The sequence below is a fragment of the Dryobates pubescens genome, chromosome 3, assembly GCF_014839835.1.
Source record: "Dryobates pubescens isolate bDryPub1 chromosome 3, bDryPub1.pri, whole genome shotgun sequence".
Classification (NCBI taxonomy): Eukaryota; Metazoa; Chordata; class Aves; order Piciformes; family Picidae; genus Dryobates; species Dryobates pubescens.
This window is the reverse complement of record NC_071614.1, coordinates 17,998,499-18,020,584: the sequence shown is the minus strand read 5'-3', so window position 1 is coordinate 18,020,584 and position 22,086 is coordinate 17,998,499. Positions and strand designations below refer to the sequence as shown.

At 50.5% G+C, this 22,086-nt stretch overlaps 2 protein-coding genes across 3 annotated transcripts in view; one reads left to right on the top strand and one right to left on the bottom strand.

Annotated features, from left to right (window-relative positions):
* RIN2 (Ras and Rab interactor 2) overlaps positions 1-1,808 on the bottom strand; it is an 81,663-nt gene extending 79,855 nt beyond the window's left edge. Inside the window, exon 1 of one of the 2 annotated variants that reach the window (XM_054179715.1) lies at positions 1,694-1,808. The gene's annotated coding sequence lies outside the window, so the exon portion shown is untranslated. The other variant, XM_054179716.1, reaches the window with a different exon arrangement.
* Positions 997-2,218, top strand: LOC128899906 (basic proline-rich protein-like). Its single transcript, XM_054180149.1, has 3 exons — positions 997-1,002; positions 1,095-2,078; positions 2,174-2,218. Exons 1-3 carry the CDS (start codon positions 997-999, stop codon positions 2,216-2,218), a joined length of 1,035 nt encoding a protein of 344 aa, XP_054036124.1.
* Positions 2,219-22,086: the final 19,868 nt, after the last annotated feature.

Genomic DNA, 22,086 nt, shown 5'->3' with positions numbered 1-22,086 from the left:
TTCCACAGAACTGCAGGATGCCAGCTTGGAAAGGACCTCAAGCATCATCTGCTCCAACCTTTCTAGGTGATAGTGTAGTTGAAATGAGCTGGCCCAGCACCCTGTCAAGCTGGGTCTTAAACTGTCCAGTGTAGGGGAATTCACTACTTTTCTTGGGAGATGATTCCGACGTCTGACTGTTCTTACGTGAAACATTTTCCTCTTGAGTCCAATGGGAATCTCCCCAGGGGTAACTTGTACCCATTAGAGGCTCCATCCCCTTTATGTACTGGTCCGTGGTAAGAAGGTCTCCCCTAAACCTTCTCCAGGCTGAACAAGCCCAGTGAACAATTAAACACAGAATTACGCAGAGTGTGCACAGAGATACAGCTGAATTGAAGACAGAGTTGCTACAGAGTGGCAGAGTCCACAGCTTTGAGTTCCGGTCCTAAGCACAGCCTCAGCAGCCTTGTAGCCTACACCTGGGCAACTGCACTTCTGCACGTACAATGAACTCCAGGCTGATAAGAACCTCAGCTGCCTCCCAGCAGCTCCTGCAAGCACTGATCTGTTCATCCCCTGTGGCTTTTCCCCCCACAGAAATACCAGGCAGAAAACCACAGAATCATTTTGGTTGGAAAAGACCTTTGAGATCACCAAGCCCAATCATGATCTAATTCCACCAAGTCTGGTGTTTTTGTTCAATCCTCATCAACACAGCTCTGCTGGCAAAAGCACCTAAAGATGTTCCTTACTTAAAAGGGTTTAAGAGCTGCACTTTAGGAAATAAGCAAATAAAACACACGAGAGGTGTGCAGCTTGGAAGGAGGAGAAACCAAAAGCAGCAAGCTAACAGAGGAAAGTACACTTCCTGCACTTCACCTATGAAGCCGGACCTGTGCGATTGAAAGTAACCGCAGCATTCATAAGGAAACATTTAAGAAGAGGAACCGGCAAGACATACATTGTATCCCCGTCACTTGGAGCCCAGGAACTCCTATTGCAGCCGGAGAAGCGATGGGGGTGCCGGGGCTGAGAGCGCTGCCTCCAGCCTGGCTCGAGGGCTGTTTACAGCGTGCGCGGCTGCGATGCTCCCAGGCCCCGCTCCGGCTTAGCACCGCACCGCAAACGCGCACCAAGCTTCCCCCCCCGGAGCCCCTGGGACCCGGCTGCACGGAAGGGAAGCACAGCAGCAGGGAAGATGGCTTAACGACAGCCGGGCAGCTGTGTCCCCAACCAGGCCAGACGGAGCCCCGGCCCCGCGGCCAGGAGCCGAGCCGCGGAGCTGCAGCCCTGGGTGCGCTGCCCTGCAGCACGTCCCCCGGGCACTGTCGCGGGGAGACGGGCCCGAGCCGGCCTTCCCTTGGCCGCGGCCACTGCTGGAGGAGGAGGCGGCAGCCCGGCTGGGGAATGGGGGAGGAAGAGAGTACGGGCTGCAGCCCGGCTCCTCACCTGCGTCCCGGCGGGGCGGAGGGCGACGGCTCCCAGCAGCGCGCAGCGCCGGGGGACCAGCACGGACCGGCAGGGCAGCGGCCCCGGCCTGCTCCGCGGCCCTGGCTCCCCGCGGTCCGCCGGCTCCCGCCGCGATTTTCGGGGAGCCGGTTTCGAACGGCCGCCTAAGCCCCGTTCCCGCGGGCTCCCCCAGCCCGGGGCCGGCCTACCCGCGCCGGGATTCCCGCAGCCGCCCGACCGCCGCGCTTCCCCCGCCCCTTACCTCACTCCGCCGGCCAACAACGGGCAGCGCCGCCGGGAGCCGCCCCCGGCCAGCGGGGCCTGGCCGAGCCCAGGCTCGGGGCGGGAGCGTGGTTTGCACCCTCCACGCCGCTCAGCTCGGGCCGCCCCTCCCTTCACCCCGGAGCAGGCTCCCCCCTGGGCCAGACGCCTGCGCCATGCGCCCGCCCCCCGCGCCCGGCCCTCCTCAGTGCCGCTCCGCACCGCATCGCCAGGCTGCTGACACGATCCTCACCCGGAGCGGCCCGGCCGTCGCCGGGCAGCGGGGAGCTTCCCGAGACACCCGAGGGCGGAGAACCCGGGGTGGGCACGACCGAGCCTCAGCCGCTCCTGTGACCGACCACCGTTCCCGTCCCGCACCGCCGGCGGTGTGCGGAGACCGCGGCAGCGCCTGGCCGAGCCATGCCCCTTTACCTTCAGGGAGCAGGGGGATTTCTTCTCATACTGCTTTCTGTTTTGCCAGCTGTTGGGGCTCGTCCGATGTACTCTTCTCCCTGACTTCCGCTAGCACAATGAAGCAAATAAATCGCAGCATCAATGGTGTTAGGATGCGACCGCTCCATGGCTCATTCCAGGGTCCAACCACTCGGTTTCACAAGTTTGATTTATTTCAGCGCAAGTTATTTCAGTAACAAAACAATGACAAGAGGATTTTTCCTTCCAGCCTGGCAGCTGCTTTCTCCATAGAGTAGCCATGAAAAATGATTGCAACCACACTAAGGGCAGCAGCTGGCATTGTCAACTGTGATTAGGAGCATGTTCAAAGATACACAGCACTGGAAAAGCCTACTCAAAGCGGGGGCGGGGGGGTAGAGCAATTCCAAAAGAGGCCTCGACCACAAGCCCTACGAGGAGAGGCTGAGGGAGCTGGGGTTGCTTAGCCTGGAGAAGAGGAAGCTCAGGGGAGACCTGAGCCTGAAAAGAGGTTGTAGTCAGGTGGGGGTTGGTCTCTTCTCCCAGGCAACCAGCACCAGAACAAGAGGACACAGTCTCAAGCTGCACCAGAGGAAGTTTAGGCTGGAGAGGAGGAGAAAGTTCTTCACTGAGAGAGTCGTTAGCCAGTGGAATGTGCTGCCCAGGGAGGTGGTGGAGTCACCATCTCTGGAGGTGTTCAAGAGGGAATTGGACATGGCACTTGGTGCCATGGTTTAGTCATGAGGTCTGTGGTGACAGGTTGGACTTTATGATCTTTGAGGTCTCTTCCAACTTTGGGGATTCTGTGATTAAAATGAAAGGCATATGCCTACCTAGCATTGAGAAAGCAGATCAAAGCAATGCTGTCTTACAAGAGGGTGACATTTACATTATCCTATGGTCTTTGTGAAAGTGGCCATTGATCTTCAGGCACAAGAGTCCTGGTTGGCTCATGGATGCTTAATGCATCTGAGCAGCTTCTATTGCTGCAGCTTTCATGTAATCCGTAGCTGTCTTCTCCTGACAGAGAGGTGTGAAACTTTTCTGGCGTGAGCTGGAGGCAGCTGAAGTAATCCTGCTTGCCAGCTGTGAAAGCAGTGGTGAGTTTTGCAAGCTGTCTCCAAGGCCACTGAAACCTTTCTGCACCACCTGCCATGCATACCACACAACTTTGGCCATCATAAAGCATTTATCACAGGGGATACTGCCATTGAGTTTTCAGTCCTGCTGCCTCTGGAAGCTGGCGGAGTTTATTTAGGCAGCCTAGCAGATGGTACTGAAATCCAGTTCAGCAGTTCCTGGCTTGGGATAGCTGTCAGAGCCTCTGGCTACCCTTACAGAGAGCAGGGAGACATCACCACCCCACAGAGAATTAGGGAGTGGTTCAGTGAAGTGCCTGCCAGGCGCTGAGGAAAACAAGAGGCAGTAAATGAGAGGCAGGTTAGGACACAGCCCTGCCAAACTGGAGCAGAACTAAGCTCTAAGGAGTGTAGAAAATTTACTGGAAAAGACTTTGCCACATCCAGCCCTTCAAGTACCTGAGGCACCAGGTAAAGTTCCATTGCTTGTGCTTCTTATTTTGTCTTGAGAACCTTCCCTCAATCCAGCTATGAGCAGGGGCTTGGCCTGACTTTTCCTTTCTACACATACTTGCAAGCCTGCAGAAAAGCAGATGCGTTTTTTCCAAGCCCTAAATTTAGGGCTATGTTTCTTATCATACAGGTGTGGTGTGGAGACCAGTGTCTGGGCAGAAGGCTTTAAGCAGCACTAGGATGCCTTGAAGGGCTCAAATAGTCCAGACAAGAAATGGCACTGTATTATATACCCCAGTGAGGTGAGAGAGGCTTTCCCATGTGATTTGGTTTTGACTGGGCCTGGGAAGTATGTATTTTAGCTCTAAAAATGTCCTATGTCCATCACAAGAGGAAAAGAGTGGTGCTGGGGTCTGCAGTGCCTTCAGTAGAACCTGAGGGGATAGGAAGCAGACGTGCTTATCTGTTGTCACACCCTGGCAGGTGCAGCAAGGAGCAGGAACTATTAATTCCTTCAGCTAATTTCTCTCGTGGGAAGCAACATTCCTATGTCAGCATTCCCCTTCCACTGCCTCCTGTCCTAGAATCCTGCCACTTCACTGTGAACTCTGCAGGAAGGAGAAGAGAAATGGCAGGTAAGTCACTGGGATCCATCTCCCGCACGCTGAACATGCTGCTGCTGCAGCACAAGGAGGTCTGTGCAGTCTCCTAGCACTCCAGGGCCTGGCCATGTTCACTGTTGAGTACAGAGTGATCTTTTCTCACCTTAAAACACGGTGTGTTTCAGTTCATGGGAGGTGACAGTGATCACTTCAGTACATCTTACCCCTTGGCACCATTGTGCACATTACATTTTGGGGTGCAAGTCAGCTTCCTTGTTCTGATGTGCAAAACAGCACCGGTGCCAAGCTGAGCTTTATAACCAAGGAGGAACAAAATCAGAATCAAACTGCAAGAAGGAGGCACAGCAAAAAACTGCTTCAGAGCAAAACAGACCTAGCTGTTTTGTTTAGCTTTCCTAATGACTTTTTCATACAGGGAGCAGAGGGGAAATACAGACTCACACATGTGGAAAAGAAAGGGGAAAAAACCAACTGACAAACCAGTAAGTAAGCCAACTAGTTGGCTAGCTTTCTGCAAGGCTACCAAGTTGTTCTGGGCTCAGACACAACTTGCCACCTACAGTTAGGCAGAACACTGGAACAGGTTGCCCAGGGATGTGGTTGAGGGCCTGTCCCTAGGGACCTTCAAGATCAGACTTGATGTGGTCCTAGGTGGCCTGATGTAGTTGAAGTTGTCCCTGCTGACTGCAGGGGTGTTGGACAAAATGACCTTTGTGAATCTCTCCTTGTTCCACTTCTTCATTTTCTTGATGGTATTCCCTCTTCATCAAAATTGCAGTGCCACAGAGAGTACTTCCCACTTCAGGATTCACTAGTGCCAAGGTAGACAGCTATCCTGACACTGGAAGCCATATATACACCCCAGAACTTCATACACTCAAAAGCACAAGAGAGGCACCATCAACCTCAAAAGCCTCAGTGGAAGGAAAGTGCCGAGAGAAGGCCCAGGCAGCTGGGAGCTCTGGCTCCCCAGGGCTGTGAGACACAGCTGGTACAGATGTGCAGCTGGATCTGAGGCCAGGACCACCTCTGCCCACAAAAATCCTGCCCACCTCTGGAGATCCCCCAGAAGTCCTTCCAACACAACCTTGCTGCTGCTGTTCAGGCTGGTTGACTGGCTGGCTGTGAGCATTGCTTGCTCTACTGCCAGCCCATGCCTGCCTGGTACATGTGACAGAGCCATTCTTGCCTCCTCTTCCCCTGAAAGCAATAGTTTCCCCTTTGAGAGCAGCCTCCTGGCCATGTTACACTGTTCAGCATGCATAAAATGAACACCTGATGTCACTGTAGGTGAGGATGTTCCCTACATCTGGCTGGGACAGCAATCCTGGTCCTTTCAAGTAGCCTGGGGAGAGCAATCCTGCTAAGATGAGAATAAAACAGAGATGAGTACTTAATATTTCACAACACTCACAGAGTGGCTTTACCAAGAAGTGTCTGTTCCTAAACCAACAGACTATGGGCACCTTCTTTGCAGAATGAACTCTTTCCTCCAAGTGCAGGAGCCATTCCTGGTGCTCAGAGCCAACTTAGGATTCTCTAAAGCTTAGTTAACTCAGAATTACTTTAGTCTGGAGAAGAGGAAGCTGAGGAGAGACTTTATTGCTCTCTGCAGCTACCTGAAAGGAGGCTGGAGGGAGGTGGGGGTTGGTCTCTTCTGTCTAGCACCAGGTGATAGAATGAGAGGAAGTGGCCTAGAATTATGCCAGGAGAGGTTTAGATTAGATACTAGGAAAAGTTTCTTTACTGAAAAGATGGTCAAGCATTGGAAGAGGCTGCCCAGGGAGACAGAGGAGTCACCATCACTGGAGGTGTTCAAGAAGTGTGTGGACCTGGCACTTCAGGATGTGGTTTAATGGCCATGGTGGAAGAAATTCTACACAGAGAGAGTGATTGCCCATTGGAACAGGCTGCCTGGGGAAGTGGTGGAGTCACCATCATTGGAGGTGTTTAGGAGAAGACTTGATAGGGTGCTTGGTTGCATGGTTTAGTTTATTAGGTGGTGTTGGATGATAGGTTGGACACGATGATCTCAAAGGTCTCTTCCAAGCTGGTTTATTCTAGTCTATTCTGTTAGGTCAGCAGTTGGTCTCAATGAACTTTCCCAGCCAAAACTCTGAGCAGCCTGATCTTTTCCCCCACTGCCACTCCCCTTCATCTTCCCAAAGCAGCTCCTACTCCCTCTACACCATCTACCATCCTCCCTAAACAGCTCCTGCTCTACCACCACCATTTTTGCACCCATCCCCATTCAGGTTGGACTTGATGATCTTTGAGGTCTCTTCCAGCCTTGGTGATTCTGTGATCCCAGAGCCTGGGGCAAGACCCTCAACCAGCCAAGACACCACACAGAGGAGTTCAGTCCCAGTAAGGAAGCCCAGCCAGTGCCCGTGGATGATATTGGAGAAGACACAAATGCTCTTCCTACCTAACCGGGGGGCCACCAGGCCCCCCGGCCTTTGTTGTCACCACCACCATCACCCAGTGTGCACCATGGGCACTCACCAGTGAGGAGAGGAGGATCCTCAGCCCAGATGGGCTCAGCTTGGGGCTGCTGCCCTTCCTTAGGGGGATTAAATAGGGGATTGGGTGGGGAGGGCCAAGTGGCCACACCTGGGGTGGGAGGAGACTCCAACAGAGCCCAGGTGCTCTGGGATTTGAGGGGAAAATGGGGTGGGTAGGGTTGGAAAAGAGGCAGGTATGGTGGGAAAGGGGAGGTGGTAGTGAAAGGAGGGGATTTTAAAATAACTTTATTTTCCATAAATCTTCCATAATGCACAACTGCAGTTCATGGCTTGCTTTGCCTCCGTGCAAAAAGGGCAAACCCATCAATACTTCATAAAAATAAAGCACAATGGTGGCTATCACAATGAAACCTTTCCATAAGTATCATTTTGCTTGGCAGGAAACCCTGTGCTTTTCAGATCCAAATAACAAACTTTAACACCACCAGCACCAAAAAAACCAAAAATTCTCCAGGAGGGAATTTTCTCCCTGAATGCCAGCAGAAAACACCAGGATGACTGAGGGGCTGGAGCATGTGCCCTGTGAGGAGAGGCTGAGAGCCCTGGGGCTTTTTAGTCTGGAGAAGACTGAGAGGACATTTAATAAATGTTCATCAATATCTGAGAGCTGGGGGTCATGAGGGGACAGACTCTGCTCAGTTGCACCCTGTGACAGGACAGGGGGTAATGGGTATAAACTACAGCACAGGAGGTTCCACCTCAACATGAGGAGGAACTTCTTCACTGTGAGGCTCACAGAGCACTGGAACAGGCTACCCAGGCAGGCTGTGGAGTCTCCTTCTCTGGTGACTTTCAAGACCCATCTGGATGTGCTCCTGTGCAACCTGTGCTGGATTCTATGGTCCTGCTCTGGCAAGGGGGGCTTGGACTCAAAGATCTCCAGAGGTCCCTTCCAATCCCTGACATCCTGTGATCCTATGAAAACAATTCTATGATCATTCATTTGCTGGGGCCTGAAACTGGTGAGACAAGATGCTGACATCCTGCAAGGTGAAAGTGGTCAAGTCCAGCACTGTCTGAGTGGTCACACAGACAGAGGCATTTGAATGGAGCAGGCAAAGGGATGTGATTAATCCCCAAGGGTGAGTTTGCAGGAGACTGAACTGTGAACCCTTTGACTTCCGGCTGATGGTTGCCTCTTGTCATTTCCATGAGCACAGGCACCAACACCAGACAAAGAAATAGCTTCAAAACTGGGACTTGTATTTTACTCATCACTTCTCCCTTCAATAGCAGTTCAGCAGCACTTTGCTTCACATCCTAATTACCAGATTCTGATCAAAGTAATTCTGGCATAAAAACTTGCCCTGGCACCCAGGTGAGCCTGGCATTTTCACCCATGTTCCATTTCTACCAGCTTGCTCACAGTGAAAAGCTCAACAATCCTATTGGAGACTGTTTCTTGAGAGAGATGATGTCCTGTGGGCTAACCTTAACCTGCTTTTCAAGAGAAATCAGTTTCCTTCCCAGCCCTGCCTGCATGATTCTGAACAAGCATCTCTCTTTTTTTTCCTTCTGGCCCTCCCATTAACTGTAGGGTATTTATTAAAGTATACAGCACTCTGGTGTTTATTGAACTAAAGACTATACAAGGATAAACAGGATAAAAATCAGGCTGGACAAATGTTATGAAGAAGCTCCAGGTGACTTCAAACGTGTCCAGAGAATGGCAACAAAGCTGGGGAGGAGTTTGGAACACAAGCCCTGTGAGGAGAAGCTGAGGGAGCTGGGGTTACTTAGCCTGGAGAAGAGGAGGCTCAGAGGAGACCTTGCTGCTCTCTGCAACTACCTGAAGGGAGGTTGTAGCCAGGTGGGGGTTGGCCTCTTCTCCCAGGCAACCAGCACCAGAACAAGAGGACACAGTCTCAAGCTGTGCCAGGGGAGGTTTAGGCTGGATGTTAGGAAGAAGTTCTTCCCAGAAAGAGAGATTTGCCATTGGAATGTGCTGCTCAGGGAGGTGGTGGAGTCACCATCACTGGAAGTGTTTAGGAAGAGACTGGATGCGGCACTTGGTGCCATGGTTTAGTTGATGAGATGGTGTTGGGTGATAGGCTGGACTCAATGATCTCAAAGGTCTTTTGCAACCTGGTTAATTCTGTGTTCTGACTTCTGCTTCTTCACAAGTGAAGATGTGTCTTCTATTTTCATACTTATTGCAGAGCCACTCCTTCTGCTTCTTTTGGTGATTTCCCCCCTGCCCCCTCTTTGTTCATAGTATCATAGTATCAGTCAGGGTTCAAAGGGACCACAAGGATCATCTAGTTCCAACCCCCCTGCCACGGGCAGGGACACCCCACACTAGATCAGGCTGGCCAGAGCCTCATCCAGCCTGGTCTTAAACACTTCCAGGGATGGCGCCCCAACCACCTTGTTAATGTTGATAGCAAAGGACTGGAATCAAGTTGGTTATGATTTGTTAGTCACTACATCCATGGGAAGAAATTACTCTTTTGTTGTTTCACAGTGCTGTGCTTTTAAGTTCAACTCTCAGCCTCATCCCACGAAGGAAGAGCTAGCCAACAGCTTTTCAACACTTCCCCACGTGGAGATGGATTTCCATTGTGAGGCTCTGATGAGATATCTGACAACAACTCATGTTCATTTGCCTTCCTGAAAGCCAGGAAATGAATGAGTATAGATGCTGCAGAACTGCACTGCCAGCTCAGTACCACTTAATTTTTACCTTCCCTCTCTTTAATTTGAAGGACTTTTTGAAAACAGCATTCAAATGGAATGTCTATCTGTACAGTGATGCAGGAGCACTCTGACATTCCAGCTGTCCAAGCATGTGTGAACCATCACCCCAAGTTGCTCAAAAAGTCTCTGCACAGAGTGCAGGCTGAGGCTAGCCTCAGGAATCTAAGTGCATCCTGCCCTCTCTGACTGCCACGTAGTGAAGATGTGAGGGCCAGGGCATCTGACCCCTAACGCCTCACCAGCAGCCTCATTAGATCAGGGAGCAAGAAGGGAAGGAGCAGTAACAACCCTCCAGCTGCCAATGAAAGCTCATTCCAGCTGCCTCTGTGCCAGAAGCCATTGATTTCTCTACAGCCTGAGCCAAAGGTACATGAGAGTAGTGATGAGCTCCCAGGCCCGGGAGACAATGACTGCCAGACACTAGCTGTGAGTAATCCTCAAGGACTTGGGAAGAGTAAGAGCTATATTCTGATCCCACCACTGGGAGGGGAGGAGAGAAGGGGTGGTAGTAGCTGTATTTGGGTAATTGTTTCCTCACTCCACCTGAATTCTGAATTGCTGCTGCCGTCTCAAACCCACAACTTGAAGCACAGCAGCTTCAGTTGAGTCAGGTCTGGGCACCAGTTTCCAAGCAGAACCAGCAGCTCCTGATTAACCTCTGCCTTTGTTATGGTGGTTGTGGTACTAGCAAATGAGAACATGCTCTCATCACCTCCCCAAACCCACAGGCTGTCATTTCCAGTCCTTCTCCCACAACTGTCTTAATGTGCAGGCCAGTAATGATTGTGAGTCATCCTTTCATCTTTACAAGACTACTGAAAAATCAAACAGAAAGGAGAAAAAGGCAGTGTCTGTAGCCTGCCTTGAGACTGGTTGCTAAATAAAGTCAACTGTGCTTCAAATCTCCAGTTACAGTAAGTGACATGCACCATGCCAAGCTGTGGGAGAACTGTGATCAACTATTTGTCCCTTCAAAGTGGGATTTTAACAGCACACTCTTTAACTGACAGCCAGCTGAACATGAGCCAGCAGTGTGCCCAGGTGGCCAAGAAGGCCAATGGCATCCTGGCCTGCATCAGGAATACTGTGGCCATCAGGAGCAGGGAAGTCATTATGCCCCTGTACTCAGCACTGGCTAGGACACACCTGGACTACTGTGGCCAGTTCTGGGACACTCAATTTAAGAAGGACATTGAGACACTTGTACATGTCCAGAGAAGGGCAACAAGGCTGGGGAGAGGCCTTGAGCACAGCCCTACGAGGAGAGGCTGAGGGAGCTGGGGTTGCTTAGCCTGGAGAAGAGGAGGCTCAGGGGAGACCTTATTGCTGTCTACAACTCCCTGAAGGGAGGTTGTAGCCAGGTGGGGGTTGGTCTCTTCTCCCAGGCACCCAGCACCAGAACAAGAGGACACAACTCCCCCTGGCACAGCTTGAGACTTTATCCTCTTGTTCTGGTGCTGCTTGCCTGGGAGAAGAGACCAACCCCCACCTGGCTACAACCTCCCTTCAGGGAGCTGTAGACAGCATGTAGAGAGAATACACTGCAGGACTGGAAGCTGATATTGAAAAGGAGCAAATCCCAACCAGCCTACTGATCAACTAGTTGTTAATACTCAATCCAGCAAGCTGTGTCACTAAGCTTGGACAGAATTCCAGCTGGTGTTTGTTGAGGCTGTATGCCCTAGATGGCATTGCTCTGCAACGTTAGACACTTCACTTCCAACACCCAAGCTCTCATTGCAGTCAGCACAAAAGAATTTCAGGCAGGACAAGTGTTGATTTAAGTCACACACACACAAAGAAAATGGCAGAGTCCTCTCTCTTTTTTTTTTAATGCTACTTGTTTGAGACATTTCCTCTGCAGCTGATACATTAATTATGCTCTTCCCTCCTCCCCCTCCCCCTTTTGTTTTTTCTTACTTTAAGAAACAAGTATTCTTTAAAGGCTCACTTGTAAAAATCTTGTGTGAGCACTTGCAGTAAGCACAGAGTAAGCAACTGCTCTGGTCTGAAGTGGTTTCATTGCACCTGCTCTCATCCAGGCTCTGGTATTTCATTGTTTATTCTGTGCTACTCTTCTGCAGTGATTTGCTTGGCACTGTGAAGAAGGCTCACAGAGTGTGGTTTGTTCCCCACAGTCAGAAGCTGAAGCTGAGCCTCCTTCTCCCTGAACACTAGCTGCTGCCCACTTGGAGCAGCTGGAGGGGAAGTGGGCAGATGCTCTGTTACACTGTGAGGGCGGCTCACCATTGCAGCAGGGAGGAAAGACACACACAAAGTAACACAACTGCACTTTAGCCTCAGCCTTCCTGGGCTGCAGAACCCCATCACTGCACTTAAGGGGTGGCTCTGTCCACAGCTCCTCACAACTGAATGGGCACTGTGCTTCCCTTGGGATGTGAGCTGTGGTGGTGGCACCTCCTGCTCTGCCAGCAAATGCTCCTTCTGTTGCCTCTAACCTGGGAGGCTGCAGCAGCAAGGAGGCTAAGCACCAGTTTCGGTGGAGGCTGGTCTTCAAGCTCTCTCATGGACTAGATCAACAGAAAGGAAGACAAGTGTTTGAATTCCTCAGGCATGAGATGAAAAGTCCTGGTTCCTCAGGTACTGTGGGTCCACAGTGGTGATGTGGGCAGCAGACTGTGGCAGCAGGAACAGGCAGGCTGAGGGAACTTGCTGTACTGTCAGATTTCACTTGGTTTTGAGAAGGACATTTTGGAAGGAAAAATAATCTGACCCCACCTGGAGTACTGTGTTCAGTTCTGGAGCCCCTGTTACAGGAAGGATCTGGACGTGCTAGAACATGTCCAGAGAGGGGCCTCGAGGATGAGCAGAGGGCTGGAGATCCTCTCCTAGGAGGACAGACTGAGGGAGCTGGGGCTGTTCAGTCTGGAGAAGAGAAGGCTCCAAGGAGACCTAATTGTGGCCTTCCAGTATCTGAAGGGGTCCTACAAGAAAGCTGGGGAGGGACTTTTTAGGGTGTCAGGGAGTGACAGGACTGGGGGGAATAGAAAAAACCCTAGAAATGGGTAGATGCAGATTGGATGTTAGGAAGACGTTCTTCCCCACAAGGGTGATGAGACACTGTGTTGTAGTTTGAGCTGGGTGCCCCCCTGGTGCATTCACTTCCTGTGTCCAGAAGTCCAGCCCAGAGGGATGGACACAGGAAATTGTGTATTTCCTACCATAATTCTTTGCACCACTATAAGATCCAGTGCGGGGTCTGGCACTCTCTCTTTCCTTCCCTCTCCGAGACTTGGTAACTGGGGGAGAGATCTCCCGGCCATGGGCCTGATTAGGCCCAAGGCCACAGGGGGATGGGCAGTCTCAGGCCTGGCCAGCTGAGACTAGCCCAGCAGAGGGAGGGGGAAGAAGGAGCCCTGGGGGTTTTGCATGCACCCTCAGGTGGGGATGGGATCTTTCTTTGTCACTGCGCTTTGGGTTTTCTGTAACATTCACTGCTTTCTATTTAAACTTTCATCACCTTTGCAATCCGTTTGCCTGAGTCGTTATTTCTGCCTGTGGTGGGGAGGGGATCTGCCCCCAACCCATTACATTTTTTGGCGCCCAACGTGGGGCCAACTGCAGCTCGGATTGCAAAAGATGGAGAGTTTAAATTTAGTTCTGGGCGTCGGTTTGGGTTTGGAAAGTTGGGGCTCAGGTTTTGTTGCCGGGGCGACTGTGTGAACTCCTGTGGGCTGCAGAAGGATAGCTGGTGCGTAGCTGATGGCATGGAAGTCCCTCCTGTTGTTTGGGAACAGCGAGGGGTGGTTCTTTCTGTGACTTTCTGCCCAGGGTAGCTTAAGAATGCTCGAGTAGCCTAAGAAGGCGAGACCTGCCTTCTCCTCCTTCTCTGCGGAGTGGCGGGGAGCGGAGGAGGGGCAGCGGCAAGCAGAGTGTGGTCGGCCCGCGGCCGCTGCGGGGAGCGGACACCCGCGGCGAGCGGGCAAGCGACTGCTGGAGGTGACTCGGACTCTGCATCGCGGCGACAGAGACGGCGGGGGCCGGGCCGCGTTCAAGCGGCGGCGGCGGCACCGCCCGAGCCGGGCTGCGTTCAGGCGGCGGCGGCAGCTGTAAATCTTTCCCTGGTGTTTTCGGACGTGTTCCGAAAATGGCGCCGAGCACCTGGCTCTGCCTCCCTGCTTCTTCAGCGGGCTGTGGCGCAGCTCCTCCCTCTTCCGGGGGTGGAGGTTGTGCAGCCGGATGCTGTCCTGCCTCGGTACGCGAGCGCCCAGCCGGGGGGTGCGGAGTGCCTCTGACATGCATCCGTGTAGCTTTGGTCCGCGTGAAAGCGGTTGGCTGCGGCACCCTGGATGGATTGAAAAAGGCAGTCGTGGAGCCGGATTGTTCCGACTGGCCTGCCCCAGGGGTGGAGAATTTGCCGCTGAATAGGAGAGTAAAGGCTTGGCTGAGAAGTTGTGAGGTATTTCCAGGTGACCAGGATGTCCCAAGGAGTCCACAAGGAATTCACGCTGCAGGAGAAGGACTGCGTCGCTGGGAGGTTCCATCACATGAGGAGAATAACTGGAATGGACTGATGCTTGAGCCTGAAGGAGAGACTGTTTGAGTGGACGCCCAGATGAAGATATGGACTCTGCCGGACATGTCATCAGAAGTTTTCTGATCTGATGATGTGTTTAGGTGCAGAGATTATGGTATGAAATACAGGGGTGGCATGTTGTAGTTTGAGCTGGGTGCCCCCCTGGTGCATTCACTTCCTGTGTCCAGAAGTCCAGCCCAGAGGGATGGACACAGGAAATTGTGTATTTCCTACCATAATTCTTTGCACCACTATAAGATCCAGTGCGGGGTCTGGCACTCTCTCTTTCCTTCCCTCTCCGAGACTTGGTAACTGGGGGAGAGATCTCCCGGCCATGGGCCTGATTAGGCCCAAGGCCACAGGGGGATGGGCAGTCTCAGGCCTGGCCAGCTGAGACTAGCCCAGCAGAGGGAGGGGGAAGAAGGAGCCCTGGGGGTTTTGCATGCACCCTCAGGTGGGGATGGGATCTTTCTTTGTCACTGCGCTTTGGGTTTTCTGTAACATTCACTGCTTTCTATTTAAACTTTCATCACCTTTGCAATCCGTTTGCCTGAGTCGTTATTTCTGCCTGTGGTGGGGAGGGGATCTGCCCCCAACCCATTACACACTGGAACAGGTTGCCCAGGGAGGTGGTGGAAGCTTTATCCCTGGAGGTTTTTGCAGCCAGGCTGGATGTGGTTGTGAGCAACCTGCTGTAGTGTGAGGTGACCCTGCCCATGGCTTGGAACTGGATGATCCTTGAGGTCCCTTCCAACCCTAATAATTCTATGATTGAATATAAGTTAAGGTATGTATGGCGGATGTCCATAGAGTAGAGCTTGTCTGGTGGTATAAAGGGAATGAAAAGATCAGCCACAAAACCTTCAGCTCTAGGTTTGGTTGGTCGATTTCGCTTTGGGTTGGTTGGTTTGCTTGGTTTTTCATTGTTGGTTTGTTTGGGTTTTCGTTGTTGGTTTGTTTGGGTTTGGTTGTTGGTTTGTTTGGGTTTTCGTTGTTGGTTTGTTTAGGTTTTCGTTGTTGGTTTTCTTTTTGCCCTGGAGATTTTTCTTTTATTTTGTTTTTTTTTTGTTTGTTTTGTTTGTTTGTTTGTTTTTTAGAAGAAGCTATTCCAAATGTTTAAAAGAAAAAGGAAAATAAGACATTTACCTCTGCACCAGAGACATTAATTAATCCGTCCTCTTGCAAACATGACTTTGTGATGACTGAAGGAGACTTCAGAAGTCATTCTGCTGAGGGCATGAGCAGATGCAGTTTTGTTCAAGCAGAAAAGGATGTAATGGATGAGGCTCTGGCCAGCCTGATCTAGTGTGGGATGTCCCTGCCCATGGCAGGGGGGGTGGAACTAGATGATCCTTGTGGTCCCTTCCAACCTGACTGATACTATGATACTATGATAATAAACAGGTCCAAATCACTTGGGGAGACTGCAACCTGCAACTCATAGAGAGAAGATCTCTCATCTCTGGAAGCTGTATTTCAAGTGTAAAACAAGCTAGAAGTGACCTGCCCAGGGAAAACAAATAGGATTTGTGCCCTAGTTTAGCATCTGTATGATGGATGAGGGTGGCCAGGTGGAGGAGGAGGGTTCATTTTCACCACTTTCTACTTCTATGATGTTTTGGGGTTTTTTTTGTTCCGCACTAAGAATTCACACCTTTGCTTAGGCAGGGTTTGGGGGTGGCTGAAGCTGCAAAGACAACACAGCAGCAGCTTCTACAAAAGCAAAAGTGAGTATGAAACATACACTCTTCAACAACGTCTGCAGCAAAAGCAGTGCTGTCTTGCCTTTGCACTCTGACTTTCCTAACTTTAATGAGCACAGCAGAGCAGAGCAGAGCAGAGCAGAGCAGAGCAGAATAGAATAGAATAGAATAGAATAGAATAGAATAGAATAAACCAGGTTGGAAAAGAACTTTGAGATCATCGAGTCCAACCTATCATCCAACACCGTCTAATCAACTAAACCATGGCACCAAGTGCCTCATCCAGTCTCCTCTTAAACACCTCCAGGGATGGCGACTCCTCCACCTCCCTGGGCAGCACATTCCAATGGCCAATCTCTCTTTCTGTGAAAAACTTCTTCCTAACATCCAGCCTAAACCTCCCCTGGCACAGCTTGAGACTGTGTCCTCTTGTTCTGGTGCTGATTGCCTGGGAGAAGAGACCAACCCCCACCTGGCTACAACCTCCCTTCAGGGAGTTGTAGAGATCAATAAGGTCTCCTCTGAGCCTCCTCTTCTCCAGGCTAAGCAACCTCAGCTCCTTCAGCCTCTCCTCATAGGACTTCTATGTCTAGAAATGCAACAACTTCCCCCCCCAACCCTCCCAACCTCTAAAAACCAAATTCTAACTTTACAGGCTGTAAGTGAGACAAAAAATGTTTGTCAAGTGAAGTAATCACATAGATGAAGCCAAAAAGATGCAGATTTGGCATATCACTTTGGCAGGGGGTAGGGAGTGAGAGCATCTTCAGAGTCCAACACAGCCAAGTGGAACAGCTCCAAACCGTGACGTGAAGCAAGATTGTCTTTGAACCACAAACCTAATCACGGGGAAGTCTCTACAGAGAGGCAGCATCCGTGTGGATTCCAACATACCTTCTGGGCTGCCAGCACACAGAGCTGGAAAGCAAACAATCAAACCAGTGGAAAATATTTTTAGGACAACTGCTGGGCTGGCAGCGATGAAAGACATTTTCTGCATGAAGATCAAAGGCTGCACCTCCTCTCTGCACTCTCAGACAGAGACACGGGACCAGCGTGTGTGCCTCTGCTGCACTGCATGACGCCTTGGCACCTGGAAATAGCTGCAGAGGTGTCAAGAAATTAACTTCTTCTGCCTGAGAAGCACCACTGCTTCTTGTGGACGTGGTGTGCACTTGAGAAGAGAGGTATGACTTTGGCTGCTGCTGTTACAAAGACAAACAAAGCTCTTTCAGGTGAAGCTGCCACTCCCAATTACTTTTCATTCAGGGATCTCAAGCCCTTCTTTCAGTGAAAGTATAATGGGAAGGGAGGCCAGCTGAAGTGTCCCAAATGTCTCATGCAATGAAGAAGCAGCAAGGAGAGTCCAGTCATCAAGGCAGGCTCAGATTTGATAAGGGAACTGCGGTCTCCACTCAGCACAAGTGTTTCACTGCCTTCAAACAAGCCCTTTCCACAGGCTTTCTGCACTGGAAACTGCTTGCATCAAAACCCTTACAACTGCACCTCCTCCTCACTATTATTCCAAGCATTACTGAAAATACTGCTCCAGGAGTAACTTCAAAGGGAGGGCTGGCTCTCACAACCGTGGCGGTCAGTGGCTGAGCAGTCCCAGGCACAGAGTCCTTCCAGCTGGGAGAGTGACATTCGACTCCCCCACGATGCTGTGTCAGGAAGGGGATGACCAACCAGCACAGTGATTTCAGATCTGGGTTGTTGTAACTGAGCAGATTTTCACTCATTATATAAAAAGGAAATAAAATTCCCTCACTGCTTGTTTCTGTATGGAGTCCACCACCTAGAGGTCACATGAGCCAGCTGACTCCTCCATGACCTACTGTGGTGCACACATCTTTAGAGAGTAAATGAACATCAAGTGATGAAGGAAAGACAAAGTATAAAACCTCTCTTTTCATCCTCCTTCCCTCCCTAATTCCATGCCCAGCTCAAATGAGTGGCACAAAGCATTCTCAGAGTTATCACAGAAACATTCAGGTTGGAAAAGACCCTCAGGATCACCAAGTCCAACCCAGAACCTTACTCTACAAAGTCCACCCCAAAACAGAATACAGAATTCAGAATTAACCAGGTTGGAAAAGATCATCCAGTCCAACCTATCACATAAAACCATCTAATCAACTAAACCATGGCACTAATTGCCTTATCCAGTCTCTTTATGAACACCTCCAGTGATGGGGACTCCACCACCTCCCTGGGCAGCACATTCCAATGGCCAATCTCTCTGTCTGTGAAGAATTTCTTCCTAACATCCAGCCAAGAGCATACCCCCACAGAATCACAGAAACATTCAGGTTGGAAAAGGCCCTCAGGGTCCCCAAGTCCAACCAATAACCTTACTGTGCCAAGTTCACCCCTAACCCATGTCCCCAGCAGAATCACAGAAACACTCAGGTTGGAAGAGACCCTCAGGAGGTCGGAAAAGTCCCTGGGGTGTGGAAATGAGTAAATCACTGGGATGGTGACCCACAGAGGTGCTCTCCTCCTCTGCCCAAGCACACCCTGAAGTGTTCAGTTAGTACAAAGAGAGGATATTTTTATCACAGAAACACTCAGGTTGGAAGAGACCCTCAGGAGGCCAGAAAAGACCTTGGGGTGTGGAAATGAGTAAATCACTGGGATGGTGACCCACAGGAGCGCTCTCCTCCTCTGCCCAAGCACACCCTGAAGTGTTCAGTTAGTACAAAGAGAGGATATTTTTATTGATAAACATTATATTGTCTTAAGTGTAGATGTCTGACACATTATTAAATCAAATGACAAACCATTTAAAGTCATTCATTCTAATAAAGCTTTTTGTTGTTTTCCTTCTTCCTTTTTTTTTTTTGTTTTGGATAATTCCATAGACAATAGTGCTGTGATTTTGTTTCTTCCTAGTTATAACACACTAAAAAACACAGGTAATACAAGTTTCTAATTTAATAGGTTACCAGCAAACAGAGAGGGGAAAAAAATAAAGGGGGGAACCCAAAAAAGGAAGGAAAGCAAAAATTTTGCATGCTTTCATTTCTGTTAAACTTTTGCAACTTACACAGGCAAGTGGAACAGCTATGCAATAGAAGGTTACCCTACAACAAGTTGTAAAACAAACAGAGACAAAGGACTGACCTCATAATACTTGTACAAGTAGGACAAAACCCCCCTCGGAACTCACTTCAAAATGTTTTGTCTGTGGCTCCACCACGTCAACACTTCAAAGCTGACTCTGGTCACAAGCTATCTTGAGTGGGATTGGATTGTTCTGGTCCACCACTGAGTCTTCAGGCTGTAAGTGGACATACATTACACAGTGCACTTGCACTCAGTTCCACCTACAGTTGTTTGGATTGGGGGTTTTGTTTTTTGTTTCCCTTATGGCTAGAAGCATCACAGGGTCATCCCACTCAGTGAAAAGGAACCCAGACAGTGGTGTTTGATCCCAAATCAAACAAAAAGAAAACAGTGCTCCCCTCAGTCACTTTTATTGCTGTGCTTCCTGCAGCTTTGGTGCTGTGGCTGTGCCACGAAGGAGAGAACTCAGCACTCCCATAACTCAAACGAATCCATATGGTTTCATCACGCTGGTTTGGAACAAGCCATAGCAGGGATTGCATTCAGCAGCCTAAAACTTGAGTAATGACACAACACAAAGTGTTCTAGAATACCTCCATGAAATTACCAGATCTTGGCACTAGCCAACTGCTGGGCCAGGAGATGATTTAAACACCACCACCCCACCCCCAGCCCCAGCAGCAGGCACTGAGGAGCTGATTAGGTCAGGGATGGCACCCTGACAATAGGACAGTTTGAGCTTGGCTCTGAAGAAGGCTGAAAGGGGCTGAAAGTGGCCCAGTGTGCAAAAAACCCACCTGTCCTCACTCCAGCAGAGCTGCTCTCTTGTAGGTCCATACCTGCAAACTCACCTCAGCAGCAGGGGCACCAGCAGGGAAAGCCCTTGCAAAAAAGAGAAGGAAAAGAAAGTTTCTGCAGGGTGCCTGCACCCACCAGCACCCACTGCTCTCCAGGGGTGAGCAGGGCCCCAGTGCTGCTGAGAACTCGGCCATGGTTTTTAGTGCCTAGATGGGAGTTATCCAAGGTGTTGAGCTAATGCAAGCCTGCTCCAAAACGATGCTAGATGAGGCAGGGAAAGAGGAGGGAGGTGCAGGTGAGGGGCTCCTGAAATGACTGCATATACATCACCTGTGAGGATCAAGAGGTCTGTCGGCTCACCTTTTTGTTCTGGTGAAATCCTGATCTACCAGTGTGCAAATTTCCATTGCCATGCTGCTGCTGGGATCACAGACAGAAGTGAGCTGCACCCTGCAGGGCTGCTCACCGTGCACCCACGTCTGTGACCAGGTGGACCACGGACTGTCAGAGCTTCAGACCACTCCTGGCCGAAGCTCTGACAGGTGCACTAGCAGCAGGAAGACCTGAACCATTTCAGATTGCACAGGACTTCAAGAGACAGCAAAAAAACCCAACCCACCCCAAGCCCAAATCCCCCAAACCCAAACAAACCTCTCCCTAAATCCAACTCAGTGCATTCTGTGATTCTGTGTGCAGAGACACGGATGGGTGGCAGCGGTAGGGGTAGCAGGAGATCTTTCTTCTGGGTTTCAAATGAAGCTTTTGATCTTCTGGGGATGGGAAGCAAATCCAGCAGCTGGGAGGAATGTGGTGTGCATTTCGTGTGGGGATGTTTTAGAAACTTAGTTACATCATCACCAATTCTGTTTACATTTCCCTGGGAGCCTGAGATGACTTGTTAACATAAAGACTCCAACAAAAGCAAAGTGAAACTTCAGGGACTTCATTGTGCATTAGACATCACAGCTCCAGCTGCCAACAGCACTCTAACAAGCTGCTTTTCAAGCAGGAGCAAGGCCCAGGACCTTGCCTTGGAGTAAAGATTTGCAACCAGAATATCAGGAGATGGCAAAAAACAAAGGCATCCCTCCAGCAGAGCCTCTCTTCCCTGGGACAAATCACCCAGCAAGGAAAACAAAGTACAGCACTGCCTCTCTCCTCCCAGTATGGTTGAAGATATTTCCTGGGGTCAGAGATATTCAACCTGATACTTGATCTTGTACATGCTTTGACAGAATTAAACTCATTCATTCCTTCAAGACTTGCCAGCTCACCTAGGCAGCATTTAATAAAGTGGAGAGGATTCAGGTGAGAGAAACTTTAAAGGCTGTGCTTTGGAACCACAGGATCTGGCAGAGACTACCACCTGTAGTAATATGGTGGCACATCAGACCCCTGATCATCTGAAGCTAGGGTTACAAGGGAACTCTGGCAGCTCTAAGAAGCATCAAACAGCTCTAAGCCTTGTTTTGCTGCTGCTTATTTACTCATCCCCTACAAGCTTCCAAGAAAACACTGAGCAGTGAATCCCAACTCATGGACAACAAGATCAGAGGAGGAGGAAGTTAGTTTAAACTCAGTGAGACCACCAAAGTGTGATGCACATTTTGCTTCATTCTGTTGTGCATGGGACAGAAAGAAGCAACTCTTCCACAGCTCTCTTTTCCCACGGCACAGCCCTTACTCACTGCACACGTCCTCCCCAGCTTCACTACTCTGCTGCAGCTGGTGCTCCAGGGAGGACTCTCTTACACTGAGCAAAGCAGCAGATCCAGACCTGACTCAGAGCACATGAATCCCAAAAATGCATCCTTACCTTTCCCACTCTAACAGCCATCACAGGGCTAAAAGGGGTCCTCACTGGCAAGAAGGAATCAATAGAATAGAATTAACCAGGTTGGAAAAGACCTTCGAGATCATTGAGTCCAACCTATCATCCAACACCAACTAAACCATGGCACCAAGTGCCTCATCCAGGCTCTTCTTAAACACCTCCAGTGATGGGGACTCCACCACCTCCCTGGGCAGCACATTCCAATGACCAATCACTCTTTCTATGAGCTTCTTCCTAACATCCAGCCTAAACCTCCCCTGGCACAGCTTGAGACTGTGTCCTCTTGTTCTGGTGCTGGCTGCCTGGGAGAAGAGACCAACCCCCACCTGGCTACAACCTCCCTTCAGGGAGTTGCAGATGGCAGTAAGGTCTCCCCTGAGCCTCCTCTTCTCCAGGCTAAGCAACCCCAGCTCCCTCAGCCTCTTCTCACAGGGCTATGCTCCAAGCCCCTCCCCAGCTTTGTTGCCCTTCTCTGGACACATTCCAGCAACTCAACATCTTTCCTAAACTGAGGGGCCCAGAACTGGACACAGGACTCAAGGTGTGGCCTAACCAGTGCTGAGTACAGGACAGAATGACCTCCCTGCTCCTGCTGGCCACACTGTTCCTGATATAGACCTGGATGCCATTGGCCTTCTTGGCCA

Coding starts and splice junctions, on each gene's coding strand:
- LOC128899906 (XM_054180149.1), top strand. Junction 2,079..2,173: donor CCCGTCCCGCACCGCCGGCG/GTGTGCGGAGAC, acceptor CTGTTTTGCCAG/CTGTTGGGGCTCGTCCGATG.